At 40.5% G+C, this 19,117-nt stretch overlaps 1 protein-coding gene across 2 annotated transcripts in view; it reads left to right on the top strand.

Annotated features, from left to right (window-relative positions):
• The window catches only part of E23 (ABC transporter G family member E23), a 226,373-nt gene that overhangs the window by 168,610 nt on the left and 38,646 nt on the right, over positions 1 to 19,117 (top strand). For both annotated transcript variants that reach the window (XM_076436656.1, XM_076436667.1), the window contains 2 exons: positions 15,320 to 15,480; positions 16,118 to 16,287. In XM_076436656.1, coding sequence (XP_076292771.1) covers positions 15,320 to 15,480; positions 16,118 to 16,287 — 331 coding nt within the window. The remainder of the gene's footprint in view (positions 1 to 15,319; positions 15,481 to 16,117; positions 16,288 to 19,117) is intronic.

Below are 19,117 nucleotides of genomic sequence, written 5' to 3'. Positions count from 1 at the left end.
CCAGAATTTTGTAGTATCCAAAAGCAGTGACGTGTGATTCTGGGAACTGGGACCAATTACTGCTCTTTTTTAAGTAAAAATCGCAAAAATTATAGGGCACTTTATTGTTTAATGCAACCCAATTTGTTTGTGAACACTAAACCTACCGAGCCTCAAATGTAACTGGAAAATGCTCCCTTATAAAAATGACAAGATTAATTTGATCTAGACTTTGTGCGGCTCCTATTCTAATGCGTGCTCTATTAAACGCATCATTTCTTATCAATATAAACAATAATCTCTTATCAAATAATTGTTATTGCTTCAATAAGTATAAAATAAAAGATCTGGAACCGGTCATTTTGACCGGTGGTGGTAGGTTTAGTGTTAAACCAATCGATCCCTTTTATCACCCTACGCAGACAAGTACTAATCCAAGATCATCGAAATGCCAATACTTCGTGAGATATTTGTTTCAGAAATGTACTTTACTGTAAGCAGTATGCAAACTCTCGATATAAATTGTACGAACTAATGCTGCGTTTACTCTGACACAAAATGTCAAATATCTCGTGAGGTATTTCCATTTCGATGACCTTGGGCTATAGTACCTTTTACGTAGGATAATAAAAGAATAAAGTGCAATTGCACCTGGTTTGATTGAACAAAATAAAAAACAGACCAATACTGTGCGCATAAGAGCGCACGACCGAAGTGAAAACTGAGGTTGTTACTTTTCCGAAGCTTCGACTCTTCGACGATTCGAAGGATTCGAAGGAAACGTCGATTCTCATCACCTTCGAAGTTTCTGAAATTGAATCTTCAAAATTCGAAGCTTCAAAGTTTCGAAATCTTCGACCTTCGAAGAAAAGTAACAGCCCTAGTGAAAACTTCTATGACGATTGCACATCTGTCAGTTTCTCGCTCGCTGAATAGCGTTTCACATCGGAGCGTGACGGATCAGACTCGTTCACTAGCCAGCAATTGCGTACGTGGGGTGCGCCTAAAGAAGTTTTCACTTATTCACTGTTTTCGAATTCGCATCCGACGAATATATGGGACACATGAATTCTGTAGATTTCTGTTAACGTCGAACGTCACCAGGAGGTTTAAAAGGGACACCCTGTATATACGGTGCGGCAAGAAGCTGAGAACAGTCGAGCGGAGTCTCGTAGTCGTGGAACAGTGACCCCCTGGACCAGAGATACAGTTATTGCGTTTACTCTCCTCCGTGCCGGTGCACCTACCAGCACGCGTGCACACGGGAACACACTCGCACACGAACAAGCTGGCGTATTCGCGTGCATTCGTTGCAGTCGGCCGTCCTCCGTGCAATGCACCGCTGCTGCCAGCGATGGCCACGATTCTCTCGATCCAACGAGTCGCCGAGCAACTCGAGTTCAGGGAACACTTCCACGCTTTTTCGCCCGCCAATGCGCATCCATCATTCCAACAATCCTAATTTAACAAGGGCTCTTTGCGCAAAATTCAGAAAATTTTATGCAACCAACCAGATTTGGGCAAAATTCAACTTATAATTAAAAATTACTAATAGTCTGATTGATCGTTAGTCAAAACTTAACAAAAGTTAGCTAAAATTTTTTGATCAGTTAGTCATAACACACAGCTCTAAGTAATCGTTAATTATTGCTTATTAGTTATGATTAATCATTAGTTAGTTTAAATGATCAGTCATCAATCTTTAGTCACCAGTCACTATTGTGCGATTAACATACATTAATATGTATACTTAAACTATATCGAATTTGCAGTGACCAACCGTGTCATAATCTGCATTTTATATGTTTATAAACTAATAGGATATTTTTTTGTTATTATTATGTCTTATTTTAACTTATAACCATTTTTAGTCATAGTGAAACTCCGATTGCGTATTTAGTCATTAGTTAAGCCATTATAGTCAGTATTCAATATTCATCCTGAATAAAAATTTAGTCATTATTCATTCATGAATATTAGTCATTACGCTCAAATACTTATGTAGTCATTACTCATAGTCACGCTCAAGTATTTACTTAGTCATTAATTATTAGTCACTTTTGTAGAGCTCATGAAGTTATTAGTCAATAATCGTAATTGTGACTAGACCATTTGCCCAACTCTGCAACCAACACACTCGGGTTACATAGTGAGCGATCGTCTTCACGGTTACAATAATTGTCAACTCTTTGTCTTCACTAATTTCATCGAAGACATATTTTCTTGTTTTATCTCTTTGTCTAGAATCGTATTTTACCTACTTACGTGTTTCGAATAGGAACCTAACCTAAAACGTTAGGCTGAAGCTCGTTCACATCGTAGTTGCAATTCACACCGCAGTATTAGCGACATTTCTAGTGATTTTTGTGTCGCAGTAATGAGCTCCTCCTTCACTTTAATGTACGTAATACTGAGGGCTGAATTTTTTTAGTAAAAAGGCACGAAAAGTTTCTTTTTACATTTTTATTGTATCGAAGTAGGTATCTAAATAACAATAATAATAATAGGAATTGTTTTAAATTATAATATACCTAGTCATTTTTAGTGGTGCCTCCGAGGAGACAATACAAAGAGAATCATTTTGATAAATTGAGAACGGTAGAATATGTAGTACTGGTTAAATTTTTCCGATTTTAATTGAGCGGTTTTGTATTATAGCTGACGCTCGGTGTTTGCTCGGTACGGTGTCTAGTCATTCATGTATCTAATCACGGACAACGATAGATTAATCGGCCCTCGCGAGCTGTCTGTCGCGAGAAGAAAAATATTGAAAAAGAAGAAAAAAGACAGCAGAGCCAGGCAGCCGATTCACCGTTAGGACTCGCGTCTATCTCCATTGCGCCCGTGTTTTCAGTATAAATAAATACACGAAGAAATAAAGTAGAGCCGGCGTGTGTAGCTCGCAGTGGCGGGTTTTAAAGAGGCCAGGAGCCCAGATACACAGCCGCAAAAATGGTCTCGACGAAATTTGCTGCGACGTCGGCGGCGTCACCCGGGATTCCGAGGAGGAGGAGGGGAGCACGGACGCAAAAGCACCATAAAATGGCCGCGTACGCGTACACCGGCCCCCGTTATCTGATCGTGAAAGCTAAAATACAACCACCAAATGCTCGTACTTTCTACTACGCTGCTTATTGCGAGCTACGCGCGATAGCAAAGTGATAAAACGCCGCGGTAGAGAGAGAGAGACAAACACACACACACACACACAGAGAGAGAGAGAGAGAGAGAGAGAGAGAGAGAGAGAGAGAGAGAGAGAGAGAGAGAGAGAGAGAGAGAGTGGGAGAGACAGAGGGAAAGGAGGTGGAGGAAGAAAGAGAGAGACAGAGAAGCACAGAAAAGAGAGGTGGACGCAGCGGCGTCCCACTTTCCAGGCAAAAGATACCCGCGAAGATAGCTTGCACGGTCCCCGGACGCTTTCCAGCTAGGCGAAAAAATCGAAATGTGCTCGATTGCTCGATTTACAGGCCGATACCACTCGGTGCCACTGTTTGCCTACGGCCTCGCGTCGAAATTACCCTCGTTCCCTGGCCGACATCGATTCCCGAGCGCCTTCTTCTTGCTCGCAAAGATGCCCGAGCTAAATGGTAAACGATGAGGCTCGATACTATACCTACCGGATTATATCGATTTTATGTCGGCTCTTTTATTAGGACGCCGGCTAAGAGATTATTCGATCCGGTTTGTTAATGGGTTAATGTGCTTTTAATGTAGAAATAAAAGATGTACACACGCGATCCGTGATTTCTTCTCGCGGCCGCCAAGATGGCCGAGGTGCACGCTTAGAACGTTGCAATCTTTATCAGAAAATTATCTCTCGTTGCATCTTCGGTTCCGATGGTGCTAACGTATGAATATGTAATACGCCATGTAATATGTAGCTTTCTCTTAGTTTCCAAGATGGCGGTCGGCCATTGTCGAGCCGTATACTTGTGCGAGACATTATTTTGTAAAGAATAGTTCACCTGAAACAATTCGTAACATTGAAAATTTGCCCATTTATAGATTTATTCGACTCGTAAAGTTAATTTTTCCGAAAAAAAACTGGGTGCGACGGGGAACAACGACTTCCGGATTCGCGTTCAACAAGTCAAAATCTATTCATCTACCGATTATCGAAACGCTAAATTGTTGTCGGACAGAGTTACTCAACGCCAATCGCCACTCATCGCGCTCTAATTGAGACAATATGTTCTTCATCAGCCGAAAGCGATTCGCGAAAGACGTCCGGTACACGTGTAACGAAATCGCGGTCCACGGGCCCACAGCGTCGAAACGAAGGTCAACGACACCGTGGAGGAGGCGTAACTTCTCCGGTCGCCAAAATGTTAACAGGGTTCAATCGTTAATCCAGGTTCCCGGGGCGGTGCGTTTTTGCGGTTCGCAGAATTCGACCGATGCGTAAGCGCCGGCGTCGAAACGCGTTTCTTATCCTCCTTCAGCCTGTTCCTCTCAGTTTTTTTGCTTCTCTCTCCTCTCTCTCTCTCTCTCCTTGAATCTCGTTATCTCGCTCTCTCTTTCTGTTTCTCTGCCGAACCATTTTCGTAATTCATTGGCTCAATGTCGGGTCGAGGTTCCACGCGGGGTTAGGTCTCGTTGAAGGAAGTTCCAGGGGCCCCGGTCCGAATTGACCCCGGCCCCCCCGGGTTCGTTGAACCCGGCTCCCGCATGCAAATGGGAGCCAGCCAATTTCGAGATGAATTCGGCCGTTCCCGCGCGGTGAACGCCCAAACCGCATCGAATTATTGCTTCCTTCGCTCCTCGTTCGCGAGCTACTCGTCCCACCTACTGGCAGAACCGTTCGATCGAATTTACGGAGTCCAGGGAGTACCCCGTAGGGTCTCCATCGACCCAATCGCTCGACCATTTCTTCCGCCCGTTTCTCATTGTATGCCGGTTCTTGCTAGAAACTTTTTACACGGAAACGTTCCGCTGTAATTGCTGGGAAAATATACAGGTCCGAACTTTCGAAGTTTGTAGATCCTGCAAATAGAGCTGTAAACTATCCACCCTCGCTGGCTACCACCACAGAAACATTCCTGTAGGTACTGCGTTCGGAGCCCTATTAACTCTTTGCAGTCGGAGCTATTTTAATTCGAAAATTAAACATTTCTTCCGACCTAGAATAATTCCATTGTATACGATTCTTTTCATTTTATGGATATGTAATACGAAAGATACCAACATATTTAATAATGTAAACAATATCGTGAATAATGGTACAGCAATTTTTAGTGGTGACTCTCTGAGTCACCCCTTGACTGCTAAGGGTTAACACTATTAACACGTTCGCTACCACCGTCACAAATATGTGACATCCATAATCTGATTATCTATGTTTGATAATATTAGATTAATAATAGATTCATTCATATTAATTATTATCAATATTTGATAATATTAGATTAATAATAGATTCATTCATATTAATTATTATCAATATTTGATAATATTAGATTAATAATAGATTAATTTATATTAATTATTATCAATATTTGATAATCTAAACAATATCTATATATATAAAAGCGAAGTCCTGACTCACCTATCAACGCCCAGGCTAAACCCTTAGACTTAGAAAGCTGAAATTTTGCACAGAGGTTTCCCTTATGATCTATACAAGGGATAAGAAAGGATATTTCGAAATTCAATCCCCAAGGGGGTGAAAAGGGGTTGCAACGTTTGTATGAGGAATATTTTGTTCGTGGTCGGATTTACTTCGTACTTGGTCTTAATGCTCTTTGATATAATTAATTATATTTGATTAATCAAACACCTATTTCGGCATTTTAAAAAATTGATCCCCTAAGGGGGTGAAAAGGGGTTTTGAAATCTAAGATTGCGGCATGACATAAAATTAAAACTCTATAGGGGTGAATGGGGGGTTAAAAGGTTTTATTTGGAGAAACAATATCAATTTCCGAGGGCATTAAACGGTTTTCTGTGCGAGCGAAGCCGCGGGCAAAAGCTAGTCGTGAATAATGCTGTAGCAATTTTTAATGGTGACTCTGAGTTACCCCTCGACTGCTAAGGGTTAATTTCTCAGCGTCACGATTCTATGAAACCAGACCGCTGCACTGCGGATGTTTACGCACAATAAAAATTGTCTCTGTTGCAAACCACGGAAATCATGTTGGTACTGATTATTTTGAAAAATCGAAAGCAATATATCCCCGCTCTTCAATTTTTTAATCTTTGCACTGGTCTGTTATAAATACATAAAATCCGCAGTCTGCTCATAACTGTAATTAACAAAAAGCCATTTCTAGATGTGAGATTCTCCTCAGTTCTATTAGCTTTTATTGTTCTCCTATCAAGAGTCCTGTTCTCCTGTAAAATTTGATCTTCATATCATCCACCGCTGTTTCAGCCAACAATTCAATAATTAAACTTAAATAAAAGAGACCAGATGCATCCATATGTTAGAAAAAAATGGCTAAAAATCTGGACAAACAGATTCTTGTTGTTTTCATAGAGTAATGTAGAATAGTCAGTTTTAGTAGTCTGTAGTGCACCTAATGTTAATGTATGTATCAATTCCGAGCACAGCGGAGCGGTGAATGAGAAGGATATCTGGTCCACGACGAATGTATTGGTTCCGTGGTTTCGCGGTGTGCTTAACGATAAAAATAATAGTAATAATAACAAAACTGAAGTGAGAAGGCGGCGGCTAGCCGCGTCTATATTTATCCGTAGCAACGCGGCCTCTTATCAGGTGAACGGACCAAAACGGCCGGCTCATGGCGTCCGCTCGTTTCTCGGGGAATATCGGTTCAACGAACCCTGGCTCCACTAGTCATCCCGTATCACCGAGGTTAATTGGGGTTGTAACTTTCTCCGATCTGATTTATGCCCGCGAAACATTGTCGCCCGGCTTTCTTCTCGGAGACTGCTCTCTCGCGAACGCGTGCGCGCGGAACCGATTCGAAACGGCTCTGGAGAATAGCGGACAGATTAGACTCAACTCGACTCAACTCGACTCGAGAACGTGTAACGCGTCGCAAGGGATGCGGTCGAAATTACATTCGAGGACCACGATTAACCATTTGCAGACATCTCCCGGATCATTTAACAGCAACTCTTTTATTCAGCAAAATGGCGAACGCATTGTCGCGTACGAAACAGCACAGCGTTGGAAATGATCACTAGACTACGGATCTTTATGCAAAAATAAAATTTGTATACGGCAATTACATTCTGTAGAAGCTAGGTAAAAATTTATTTTGCTCGTTAATGACACTGTCTAACACCAAATTTGTTCCGCGAAACATGTTTAAACAATCATAATGTATTAATATTGGATATCACTGTATTCAGGAAAGTCTACAGAATCTTTTGCTGTAAAGAACAATTCAATATCTTTTATAATAACATCATAAAATTATTTGAAGTTGAAGAATATGTTTTCTTTCAAAGTCATGTGAAAAATTAAGCGCAGATTCGGAATCAGCGCGAAAAACTGTACAAGATCCACCCAACAATAATTGGGAAACAAAAAAAAAGTTGAAATTTGTGGGACAGTGTAATTTTGACATTCTTTTTTAAAGGGACACCAATCTTTAATATCTCTGAGGTACCAATAAATATTTCTATATTAGTAATGTAAAATAATTGTAACGTTATTATATTATTTTATATCAAATAAAATACTAAACATTTGTGTACTGCACGAGTAAATTGCATCAGTTTAATATGCATAAAATGAAAAAAATCATATATGTACGTAGAATGGAAATATTTTAGGTCAGAAGAAATGTTTAGTTTTCGTGTTCAAAGGGTTAATCTTTCTATTGTTTTTAATTACACCTACTCATCTTTGTCATAAATGCGTGGAATCCGCAGATCACTCGACTTGGAAATAATCATGACGAACACATCCGCGGAATAATAAGGAACGTATTGTCTCATAGAAAGTGGCGTAGCGTTGCACTAGCGTCGCCTCATATTTTATTTTCATAAGAATCAAATTTTGCACCTCGCATATTTTTAAATGTATGTCGTTCGAAATCAACTGCTCATCGCAGACTTGTCAGCAATAATTTGTCCGACATCTTCGTCTTGTCCCCTTAACAAAATCAATTGCGCTTCAAGGTTCACATCGCCGCATTTCGAGTTTGATTTGGCACAGCTTCCTCCTTTTCGTTCTAATTTAGCCATGGACCAATGGAGACATTTTAGAGCAGTCTTATTCGATCAATTTTTGTTTTGTCTTTTCATCAATCGTCCTAGAGAAACGTTGTTTTCGTTCACGAGGCTTGTCGTCATCCTTGTCGCGATGATAAATAGATCAATCGAAATTCAAACTTCCAATTGGACCACCCTCCGCGTTTAATTGGGCGTCGAGGCTCCCTGTCGCCTATTTTGAATCAATCGGCAAATTCGTACGCTTTTTCTCCGATGGTCGTTGACCCTAATCATCATAGACTGCCAGGACAACCACTGTTGACCAGTAGTTTAATATCAAATCAATTTATTTTAACTCGTGAACAATTCGAAAGAGTGCTCATCATCGTGCAATTTTATTTCAAATTTATTTATACAATTCCTTTATTTTAATTCGCTCAGGTAACCAAAATCAAGCACAGGTAACCAAAATACAATGCTTTTATTCAATGCGAATATGTATTTCCATGAAAGAGCAACAAGTCAGAATAGTGCAGTTTTATTTTCAATATACTCGTTCAATTTATTCGTTCATTTCAATTCGCTGCTTCATAAAAGCTGCCACATTCTACTTCCAGTGTATATTTATTGCGAAAAATAAACAACGTATAAAAACATTCTCCAAACGAATAACTAATAACTAGACTGCGGATTTTATGCATTTACGGGAGAAATGAATAGGCGGAACACAAAATGAAAGACACACCAAATGAATCCAACATTACTGGTGCATTATTTGCAACCCATTAAAATGGTCAAGAGAAAGATCATTTTTTATGTAACTCTTTTTTCTTGAAATTCAGACAGACAATTTTTATTTTGCATGAAGAGAATAACCATTAATAATAATTCGTTCGTCGTCGTCTCGCAGGTTCCGTCGGTTCGTTTGAGTTTCTCGACGGGTGAAAATTCGCGTAGGATCAGCGACAGCATGATAATTCGATGCACGGTCAATTACGCGATTCCGATAGGGTGCACGCGCGCGCGCGAAACGATAAGCGATTCGCAGGCAACACGCGGCCGGATCCGCACGCGCTCGACATTTGCATATCGCCGGTGGAAATTTACGATCTCGCTGTTCTCTTTCTCTTTTTCTCTTTCTCGAATCTCAACACTCAACACGTGCATTTCCGTACCGCGGGCCACCGCTTTTGAAGGCAACGCGCGACGACATAATTATTCAGACGGGGCCGAGATCGATCGGGCTCTTTCTCTCTCTCTCTCTTTTCCTCCGGTTTCTCTCGAAGCCGGTGAACGGCTGTTGCATTCCGTTGCATTCCGCTGTCACTCGAGATCTGCATATCGTCCGGGGATATTTGTGAACCGCGCCGATAAGTCGATCTTCGAACGGCTCCGGCAACATTGTCGCTCCACCATGCAATTTATGCGATTTATTCAGGAGAACGAGTCACCGTGACGTGGCAGCGGCCGGTAATTGCTGTTCAACAATCCGCCGATGCAACTCCGAAAACCTACTAACCCTTAGCACTCGAGTGGTGACTCTGAGAGAGAGACCATTATTCAAAATATTATTTACATTATTAACTATGTTGGCATCTAACCAATTACTAAACATTTAAGTATTGTATGAGACACAGTCTCATACGTATAGTATGATATAAAAAAATCATATAGGGTAAATGTACCTATTACTGCGGGCGTACGTTTTACTGCGGTAATTATTCCCAATGGGATTAAAATTCTTAACCCTGAATAAATTTGTATAATTCAATGAGAATGTATCCTCGTCGGTGAGGCAAACAAAATTGTTAATATCATTCTGATATTTTTATAATCTGAATATAATTTGAAGAAACATTGTTCATAAACGGTAAAAATAAGATCATTTTTCTTCTGTCTCCGCAGTAATCGTTACAGTTTCCCTAGAACGGAGTTATTCTAGGTCGAAAGAAATGTTTAATTTTCAAGTTAAAAGTAGCTCCGAATGCAAGGGGCTAAACAGTAAGGGATCCAATCAATTTTGATACAAGACCCCGCTTTTAACCTGTATTATCCTTCTAGACAATATCTTTTGTGCTATTGCATTTTTTAATGCACTCCTGCAATTGACCAGCGATCAGGAAACTAATCTTTCAGAAGAAATCTCGCGATCTCAGATCGATCGATCTCGATTCTTCCAGTCTTCTGTAGTCTCTCGTGGCAGAAGTGCTGCACTTGCAGCGAGAGGGTCAGCGTGCGTTTCGAGTCAACCGTGGCGCCGGTTCTTTCTTGAATAGCGAATGCTGACACATATTCGAAAATGTTCTCGTTTTACGCGTCGAGGTTGTGTCGAGCGCGGAACGCCGAGTTCAACGAACCCGGGATGACGTGACACTGCCATGTCAGGAATTTATTATCTGACTGACTCCGTTGTCCATCGACCCCCGCTTTTTGTGTATCGTTACGCGATTCCAGCCGACCGACTGATCGAACGATCGACCATCGACTCGATCGTAGATCAGTCGAATCTTCATGCCTTAGTTTCGTAACTGCTGATTTCGGAAAAATGACTAAAATAATTTAAGCGTATCGATGTAATAGCGGAATTTATGCAAGATGAAAATGATCTGCACCTGCTGCAGGAAAGTAGAGCCACTTGGGAATTCCTCTCTCTCTCTCTCTCTCTCTCTCTCTCTCTCTTTAAAATATAAATAACTTAATAAATCTTCAACTAAAATCACACGACTCAAAATATCAAAATATATTTCTAAAACAAGTATAATAATTAGACTGCGGATCTTCATGCAAAATAAAAATTTTCTACATCGATTGCAGAAAACAGAAACTGAATTGAATGTTATTTCTTCCCTTAATGATTTTAATAGACGAGAAATCATTTATTGACATCTTTATTTGTCAAATTTCCCAACAATTTTCAATTTCATCGACTCAATTTTGCTATAAATACGTAAAGATCCGCAGTCTAATAATAATAAATATATAAATTGTGTGGTGTACACTTTATAACTAATGTACATGGCAAGTAACCCAGTATCTAAATAACAACAAATTATTTTACACTAGCTCTCTGGGCCCTCCGGGTGGGTTGCCCTAGCGGGAGCCGCACAATGGACACACTAATGACGTCACAACTTTTGACAATATGAAAAAAATAGGATACACATAGTTTAATTGGTCGATAATGTAAATTCATAAATTGGACTAGAAATAAACTAACTGGCGGATTTTGATAATGTCGATAATGTAAATTCCTATTGAAATATTGATTAAAAGCTGCGACGTTCGTTTTTTTGTCGTATTGAAATATAATTCAAAAAGCACTTTTAGCTTCTCTCGAATTCTCCATTTTACCCGGCTACTTTTCCAATTTTTCTTTCCCTAAAACCTTATTCGGACTATTACGAACATTAAAAAAAAAACAAATTAGACAAATCGGTCCAGCAGTTCTCAAGTGATGCTCTTACCAACCAACAGCATTTCATTTTTATTTATATAGATTTCTGCTTTTGACTTGCGTCACTTCTTATGAATGAACGACATATTACACTTTGAACTAGTTAAAATTTATTAGAGAAAGAATGACACATCTATATCAGGCCCCTGCCTCCTGCAACCGATGCAGCAAATTTGTGTTTTGCATAGAGCTGCAGTCCATCTAACCGTGATGCGCAGGAGGGCTTCCAGGGACTGTAGAGCAGGTCCTGGAAGTGTTTACGAGCGGGCAGTCTGCGTCATCTGAAAAATTTCCGGCTGACAAGCAATAGAGCGTTGTTATTTACGAGGAGATCGTATTACGTGCGAGGAACCTTTTCTCTATCGCGTGTAGCGTTGTGTTTCGCGCGATTAATAAGATAGGGCATTCATCCTGCGAGCTATCCAAAGCGTCTTGTTGCTATTACAAAGTATGTAGAGATTTCATGAATACGAGCATGTCCCACGTTAGAAGAACTGTCATCGATCTCGAACCCGTACGAAATCGTCGATCCATCGTGGAATCGGTTCAGGTGTTCCGACCGGTACAGGTGCGGCACACAGGTGTCGTCCTTGATCGATCTCCATCGTTTTCGAAACGGGTTCGACGTGGTTCGATGTCGCGGATCAATGTCGCGGATCGATTCACTTCCCTCTTTCTGGGAGAGGTGTGCTCGCTTTTCCATCCTCGTTGGAAACCGATTGGAAAGTCAGCAAGCCGATCGCGATGTCCGCTTTATATGGGCTCGCGCGAGTGAAGATGTTCCGCGCGGATATCTCCTTAATCGACGTCGTGGCGGTCGGGTTTGTCGGCCCGACCCGACCCGACCCGGCACGGCTTTCGAACGGCCTTGCAGAAACCGTTTCCCCGTCCCTGATCGACTCGCAAAACATATCCAGCTCGGACGGGTTCGCGGACGGGACTCGTTGTTGCTCACCGCAATCCCAATCGGATGCAAGATGTAAGATGCAACTCCTGAAACACGGACGAGGATGCGGCTCTGAAAGGTGACGCGGTCAATCGAACCGCGTTCCGCCGCGTTCGTCGCCGTTTCACAGAAAATATCCGCTTCTCTAATCGATTCATTCGCGTCTCCTCCCCGTGAAAATTAGTCTCGCTTAGGGTTGCCTACTAGGTCATTCAGAAAGTTCGTATAGCCTAACAATGAAATGACATGAACTAATGAGTCAAAATACTTTTATTCTTCAGTATATTCTCTCTTAAGCTCAATACATTTCTTCCAGCGATTTTTTAATTCATTTACCCCATCTCTGACATGGTTTTCCTCGAGACCTCTAAAATCTTCTTCTATGGCTGCTATAACCTTTTTATTTGACGAAAAACGCCTGCCACGTAGGAATTTTTTGAGGTTTGGGAACAAATGGAAGTTAGAGGGGCCAGGTCTGGTGAATATGGTGGATGCTGCAACAATTCATAGCGTAACTCCTTCAATTTAACTATTACAAGAACACCTTTGTCAGCCGGTGCATTGTCCTGGTGAAAAATGACTTTTTTCTTCGTTAAGCCAGGTCTTCTCTCCAGAATTTGTGCATCCAGTTGATCCAAAAGGTTTCAGTAATACTCTCCTGTTATTGTTTTCCTGGTTTCAAGGTAATCAATTAACAAAATTCCTTTTGCATCCCAAAAAACTGATGCCATGACATTCTTTGTCGATTTTGACCACTTTGGCTGCTTTGGAGCGGAACAACCGGGCTCAGTCAACTCTGCGGTTTGTTGTCGCAATGCAGGATCATAGCGGTAAACCCAAGTCTGATCAATGGTTACAAATCAACGCACAAAGTCAGTTTTATTTTTTTGCAAACGATCCAAATGTTGAGAACATTTCACGCGAACGCGTTTTTGATCCGAATTTAACGAATGCGGCGTCCATCTTGTCAATAGCTTTGTCATACCTAATTCATTAGTTGAGATCTCATAAACTGATCCAGTTGAGGTGCCTGTGGCCTCAGCTAAATCAACCACAGTTAATCGGCGATCTTCCAAAACCAAATCATGGACATGATCAATCATTTCTGAAGTGGTTGCAGTTCTTGGACGTCCTGAACGTGGATTATCATTAATGCCTGTACGACCATATTTAAATAGAGCAACCCATTTTTTTACCATTGCATATGAAGGAGCACAGTCCCCTAACACATTCACCATATCATCAAAAATTTCCTTTCCGCTCAATCCTTTTTTATATAAATATTCAATGACTGCACGATTTTTCAAGTTCTCCATTTTTCCAACCAAATCAAACACATCTACTTTAATCAGCTTCCTGAAGCAAGCTATTTGACAGGTCGATTTGGAATGTATGATATGTTCACATCAAGGACGGATGTTTTCGACAACGATATGTTTTTGCTGCTACCAATATCATCCATGTGTCAGGCTACGAACTTTCTAAATGGCCTGGTATAAAAGCCCGGACTTTTCTGTCTGAAACCCGGTTACTTTTAACTACTTTTTAAGTTAAATGTGATACCATAAAGAAAACTTTTGGACAAGAAATTGGGGCAGAAAAAATATATTTATTACGATAATTATCAGTAGATAGGAATCATTTTCTTAAATGAGTTATGGTTAAATGTCACCAAATTTCTCGATCCGCGAGACTGTGTATCGCGGTGCAGCGTTCACTTCAAATAATTTCAATTTCATCAATTTTATTCATCAATTTTTCTTTAAATTTTCAATATGTCTCCTACTCTGAAAACATTGCATTTGTTTAAAATAATTTCAGAATAAATAGTGGAAAATTTTTATTGTATTTACATTTTTAGTAGATACTCTTATATCTTCACTATAAGCTCCTACAAACTCGTTCTCGTCTGTTTGTTAATTCTACTCTTATAATCCTGATCCGGAGAATACTCATCATTTTTCAATATAGAATGTTAATTGTTACGATTGAAATAAATGAGGCCTGATGTATTTTCAGACTAATAATTATGCATTTCTCATAATATATTTGATTGAAATTCTGATTTGTATGTATAAATAACGCGCGGTTTCGTTTGAAATTTTCGTTCGAGCTAGACTATTCTCTCTGTGGCTGATTGGGGGCGCAGCACACATGTCCGTCTTAATTGCCGTCATGGAATAGTTCCGATGGGACGTCATTGTTATTATGAAGGTGACTGTCAGCGTTGGAACGCGGGTTCGGAATTTTTCTGGGGAAAATGTCCGATAACGAAGCGTCAATAAAAATTAAGATCACCGGCTGTTCCTGTTACAGCCGCGAAACACGTTGTTGATCAGAAATTTCTTCAATTGACGCTGGAACGCAATGAAAATTACGCGAATCCCGAGAATAACGAAACATGATACAAACGCAATAAAAAAAAGTTGTACATGTATATTCTGTGGCAATAAATGTCTTTAATGAAATGTGTACAAGCCTTGCATGGCACGAGATGGCAATTGACTACACGGCCGTGCGATAAAAGGTGATATTTAAATAAAAATAACTTTGTTCGCATTTCGAGGCGTGGACAAAAATGTACTAAAAGTTCCAGCCAGTTTCACCGAGGCTTCATTTTACAAAAAACTCTCAAAGATTACCTTGTTTCTACGGAGGCTTTCCCAATCTGATTTTGAACATTGTCAATTTCAATATTGTCAATGAAGCAGTTTATCTGAATCGTTATCTCGTTGTCATCGTTATTAAACTCCATTTATTAATTATTTGTCCGACCCGATATTCTAAAAAGCGTATTTTTGTTTTCTACTTTGCAGAGTGGAAAGCTCAGCGTTGCAGTTGGTGTACCCGCTGGATTCTCGTCCGGTGCAGCTAATCTTCCGGGGGTTGCAGGTGGTCAAGGAGAAAAGAGCCCTCCTTAGGGATGTCTCGGGTGTCGTTAAACCAGGCGAGCTTCTCGCCGTCATGGGCCCTTCAGGTATGCGCCAATTTTCTGTTAAACGAATATTAACTTCTTCCAATGAGTCGAATGCATCTATTTTCCCAAATAGACACTGATCATTTCTTTCGCAATCTAACTTTCACTTCTGACGATCGACTTAGAACAACCTCAAAAATTCTATCAGACGAAAGTAATTTATTTAACGAAATAAAAAGTGAAATGTTGAGATGTATGATGTTGAAAGTGCTTCACTACTCCTCTGGTATTACATTCCGCAGTTTCTAACCATATTTGCCACAGTCAATACACACAATCTGCAAATCTAAATAAATAATTCTGTCTACCATTTTTGTAAAATATGATAAACCAGCAGGATCTCGAAGGAGTACAATATTTTTCATTAATTAACGCTAAATCTACCGAACACTAAATACCGATTAAAATGTTTTAGCTTACAAAAATGACAAGGCTCTTTTTATCACAATATGTACTTGAATAGAGAAATTTATCGAATCAATTTCCATGTAAGCAACTCCATAATTTCAATAATTACAAGATGAGAAATATAAAACCGATCATTTGACCGGCAATGGTAGGTTTGGTGTTAACGTTGAAGGGGCAGTACAGGTTAACGGAAGTGAGATTATCACGGTTCGTTTGATTTTCTGCGAAGGTTGCGGCAAAACCACGTTGCTGAACTGCCTGTCGGGCCGCGTAGGCGTTGACGGGGGTGAGATCTGGCTGAATCGCGAGAGGCTGACGAAAAGATGGCGCCGAAGAATCTGCTACGTGCAACAGCAGGACGTTTTCTTCCCCGATCTGACGTTACGGCAGACCCTCGAGGTGAGTGTCTCAAGATTCCCGGCTGTTCATCGTTTCGACTAGCACGGTAGCATTCTCCGTTTCGTAATAAACACACAACATGAACGACGGAACACAAACAGACCGATAAAAGAATCTGAATATCATTCGCAATTCTTCGAGTCAGCTTCGGCCTGAAAAGAAAAAGCAACGCAATGTCCATAAACTGCTGTGACAACAATCAAGAGATGCTCTCGTCCGTAGAATTCTATGGACCAATAAATTTTTCGATCGTGTCGTTCGGGCTTTGCATTGGCGATCCGAACGTCCTGTTAACAAAAAACAATGTCCTTCCCACGTTATACTATTCGTAACGTCGATAGATAAGCGAAGGCTCGAAGAGCTGTTTTATGTTCTCGTCTGCCATAAAAATTCGACGGAAGATTGTCTTTGTACACAGAGTCCCTGGATGATTCATCTATATTCTAATAACTGCTGGCTGTAACTTATTTATTTATTTATTTACAGTTTATTTTAACATGGTAGCATTAACAGCGAGGTCATTACCGATTACGCTTAGTTATAACATAGCTGTAACCTGTGGGATTTACAAGCTCGCCAAAACGAAGTTCTCTCGAAATAACTGCGCCTATTTCTACAGTCTACGAATGGCTCGCGTTTCGCGTGAAATGATTCGGATCATTGAAGATCCGCCCTGATTGAGAAGAGCACAGGCACATAGGGATTCGAAAGGTTGCCCAGTTGACAGGCGAAGCGAGACGAAAGGGTAACACGAGAATAGGCAGCTCTACATTCGGTGGAAACTATGATAACAGTGCTAGTAGTGCTCCAGCAAGTAGAAACGGACGAGCATGGTCAGACAGCGGCGCACGATATCGGCGCGTCTACTCGAGCAGAAAGAAAATAGGACTTTAGTGTACCATTCTATCATTGCTGTGATGGATTTCCCATCTACTTTGAAAAAAATCTCTGCAAAATTCCGACTTGGAGTTAAAGTAATAATTATACAGACAAGGGTACACCTCACCAATTATGATGACTTTGAAATATGTTGTCAAGCTCATCATTCTGAAGAACTATTTCCTATATGTGCTGCCACTGCTCGGCTTTAGTTTCTGAGATAATCTCAACAAACTGTCTGGGTTAAATCTGGGTTAGGTTATTGCCATGATTCGATCAATTAGGAAATCGATTAGTTCATTGTGATTATTACATACAGGGTGAGTCACCTAACGTTATCACCTCAAATATCTTTGTTGTTTTCAAAGATACATTAAATGTCTCGAGGACAAAATTGAATGGCAATTTAGGGCTCATACGACACTAAAAAAATTTTTGTTCCTGTATAATTGTTTTTAGAGATATCAAGGTCACCTTAATTTTTAAAAATGGAACCACCCTATTTTAAACATCTACAATACATTATTTAATGTATCTTTGAAGACAACGAAGATATTTGAGGTGATAACGTTAGGTGACTCACACTGTATATTTAAAAATTCGTATAATGAACAGAAGTTTATTTGTTTGAAGTATACGGTCTGGAATAGAGCTAAGGTAAATGTAAGTTGTATTTTTTTCGTCTCTCCGTATGCATAAACTAAAACGTGAGACATGTAAAGGCACCCTTCAATAATACGACGAAAATAAACCCAAACCTAAGAAATAGTTGCTTAGAATGATGAATTCGACAACATATTTGAGTTTCATAAAAATCGATGAGGTGTAGCCTTTTCTGTATAGTAATTACCGCTAAATTCTTATTTAAAATTCAGTAGTTAACTTGAACATTTTCAATCTTTTTGGTGCATTCATGAAGAAGATTAAACCTAGTATCAAAATTGTAAATTAATCTTTGCTATTGTAACTGAATTAAAAGAATATGTGTTAGGAATAACAGAAAAACTAATTGATCTAGAAGGAGTACCATCAAAAGCATCTTTATAAAAATTGATAAATAAAACTGTGACTGAACCGCGTCAGTTTTGTACAATAGTTATAGTAAAAATGATCGGAGGGTCAATAGAGGTTTCAAGTAGACAAAGTGTTAAGTATTGCTGTTCGAACCGACGCGACGTAATCTCGAAGCCCCGACATTCCCAGACTCGTTGGCTCGTTTCAGTAACCTAATCGCGAGTGGCGCGCGTGCAGAGAACACCCCCCCGAGGAACAGAATAGGAAACCGGTGGCCGCGATCGCGACATTTCCTCGTTTTCCCGGAAAATCAGCCGACAACCGTGCCAAGTTTATGGGCCGCGATTTACGAGGGCCCACGACCGAAAATTAGGAGGACACCTACTCGCGTTGACGCGCGCGAGGAATGCGGGCCGGGAGCCAAACTGCGTCAACACCTCCTCGAGGACTTCAGGTCGTACCTCAAGAAAGTATCCTCCTTCAGATATTTGTTCGTGTCTGTTGAGAAGATTCTAATCTTCGATCCAAACTTTTTCGAACATTTCAGAATCGATCATTTTTATCCGTTAAAATTTTTTTGGGAAAGTTGCACTCCATTGTGAACGAGGCTTTAAAGAATCGAAGGGGCCGTGGTCGGCTCGACGAACGCGAACGGACGCGCCATTTTCTCAGCAGCCGAGTCCGTTACACAAGAGGATCCGTTATGCGGAGAGAGAAAGTGCTGGCCGATGATATTTCGCCGCGTGCGTTCTATAGCGGTCATCTCACGGCTACGGGGAAACTGGACTACTCGTAACGAAACGTGTTTACCAGGACGAGGCGAATTTTCGCAGCTTTCGAGCTGAAAATTTCTTCCCGGCGTACCACCATAAGCGAAATCTCACGAAATCAGAACGCGGCACAATGGTCCGGGCGACCGATCTAGCAGTTCATGAAG

The sequence above is a fragment of the Lasioglossum baleicum genome, chromosome 1 (assembly GCF_051020765.1).
Source record: "Lasioglossum baleicum chromosome 1, iyLasBale1, whole genome shotgun sequence".
NCBI classification, from domain to species: domain Eukaryota; kingdom Metazoa; phylum Arthropoda; class Insecta; order Hymenoptera; family Halictidae; genus Lasioglossum; species Lasioglossum baleicum.
This window is presented reverse-complemented; position numbering and strand designations above follow the sequence as displayed.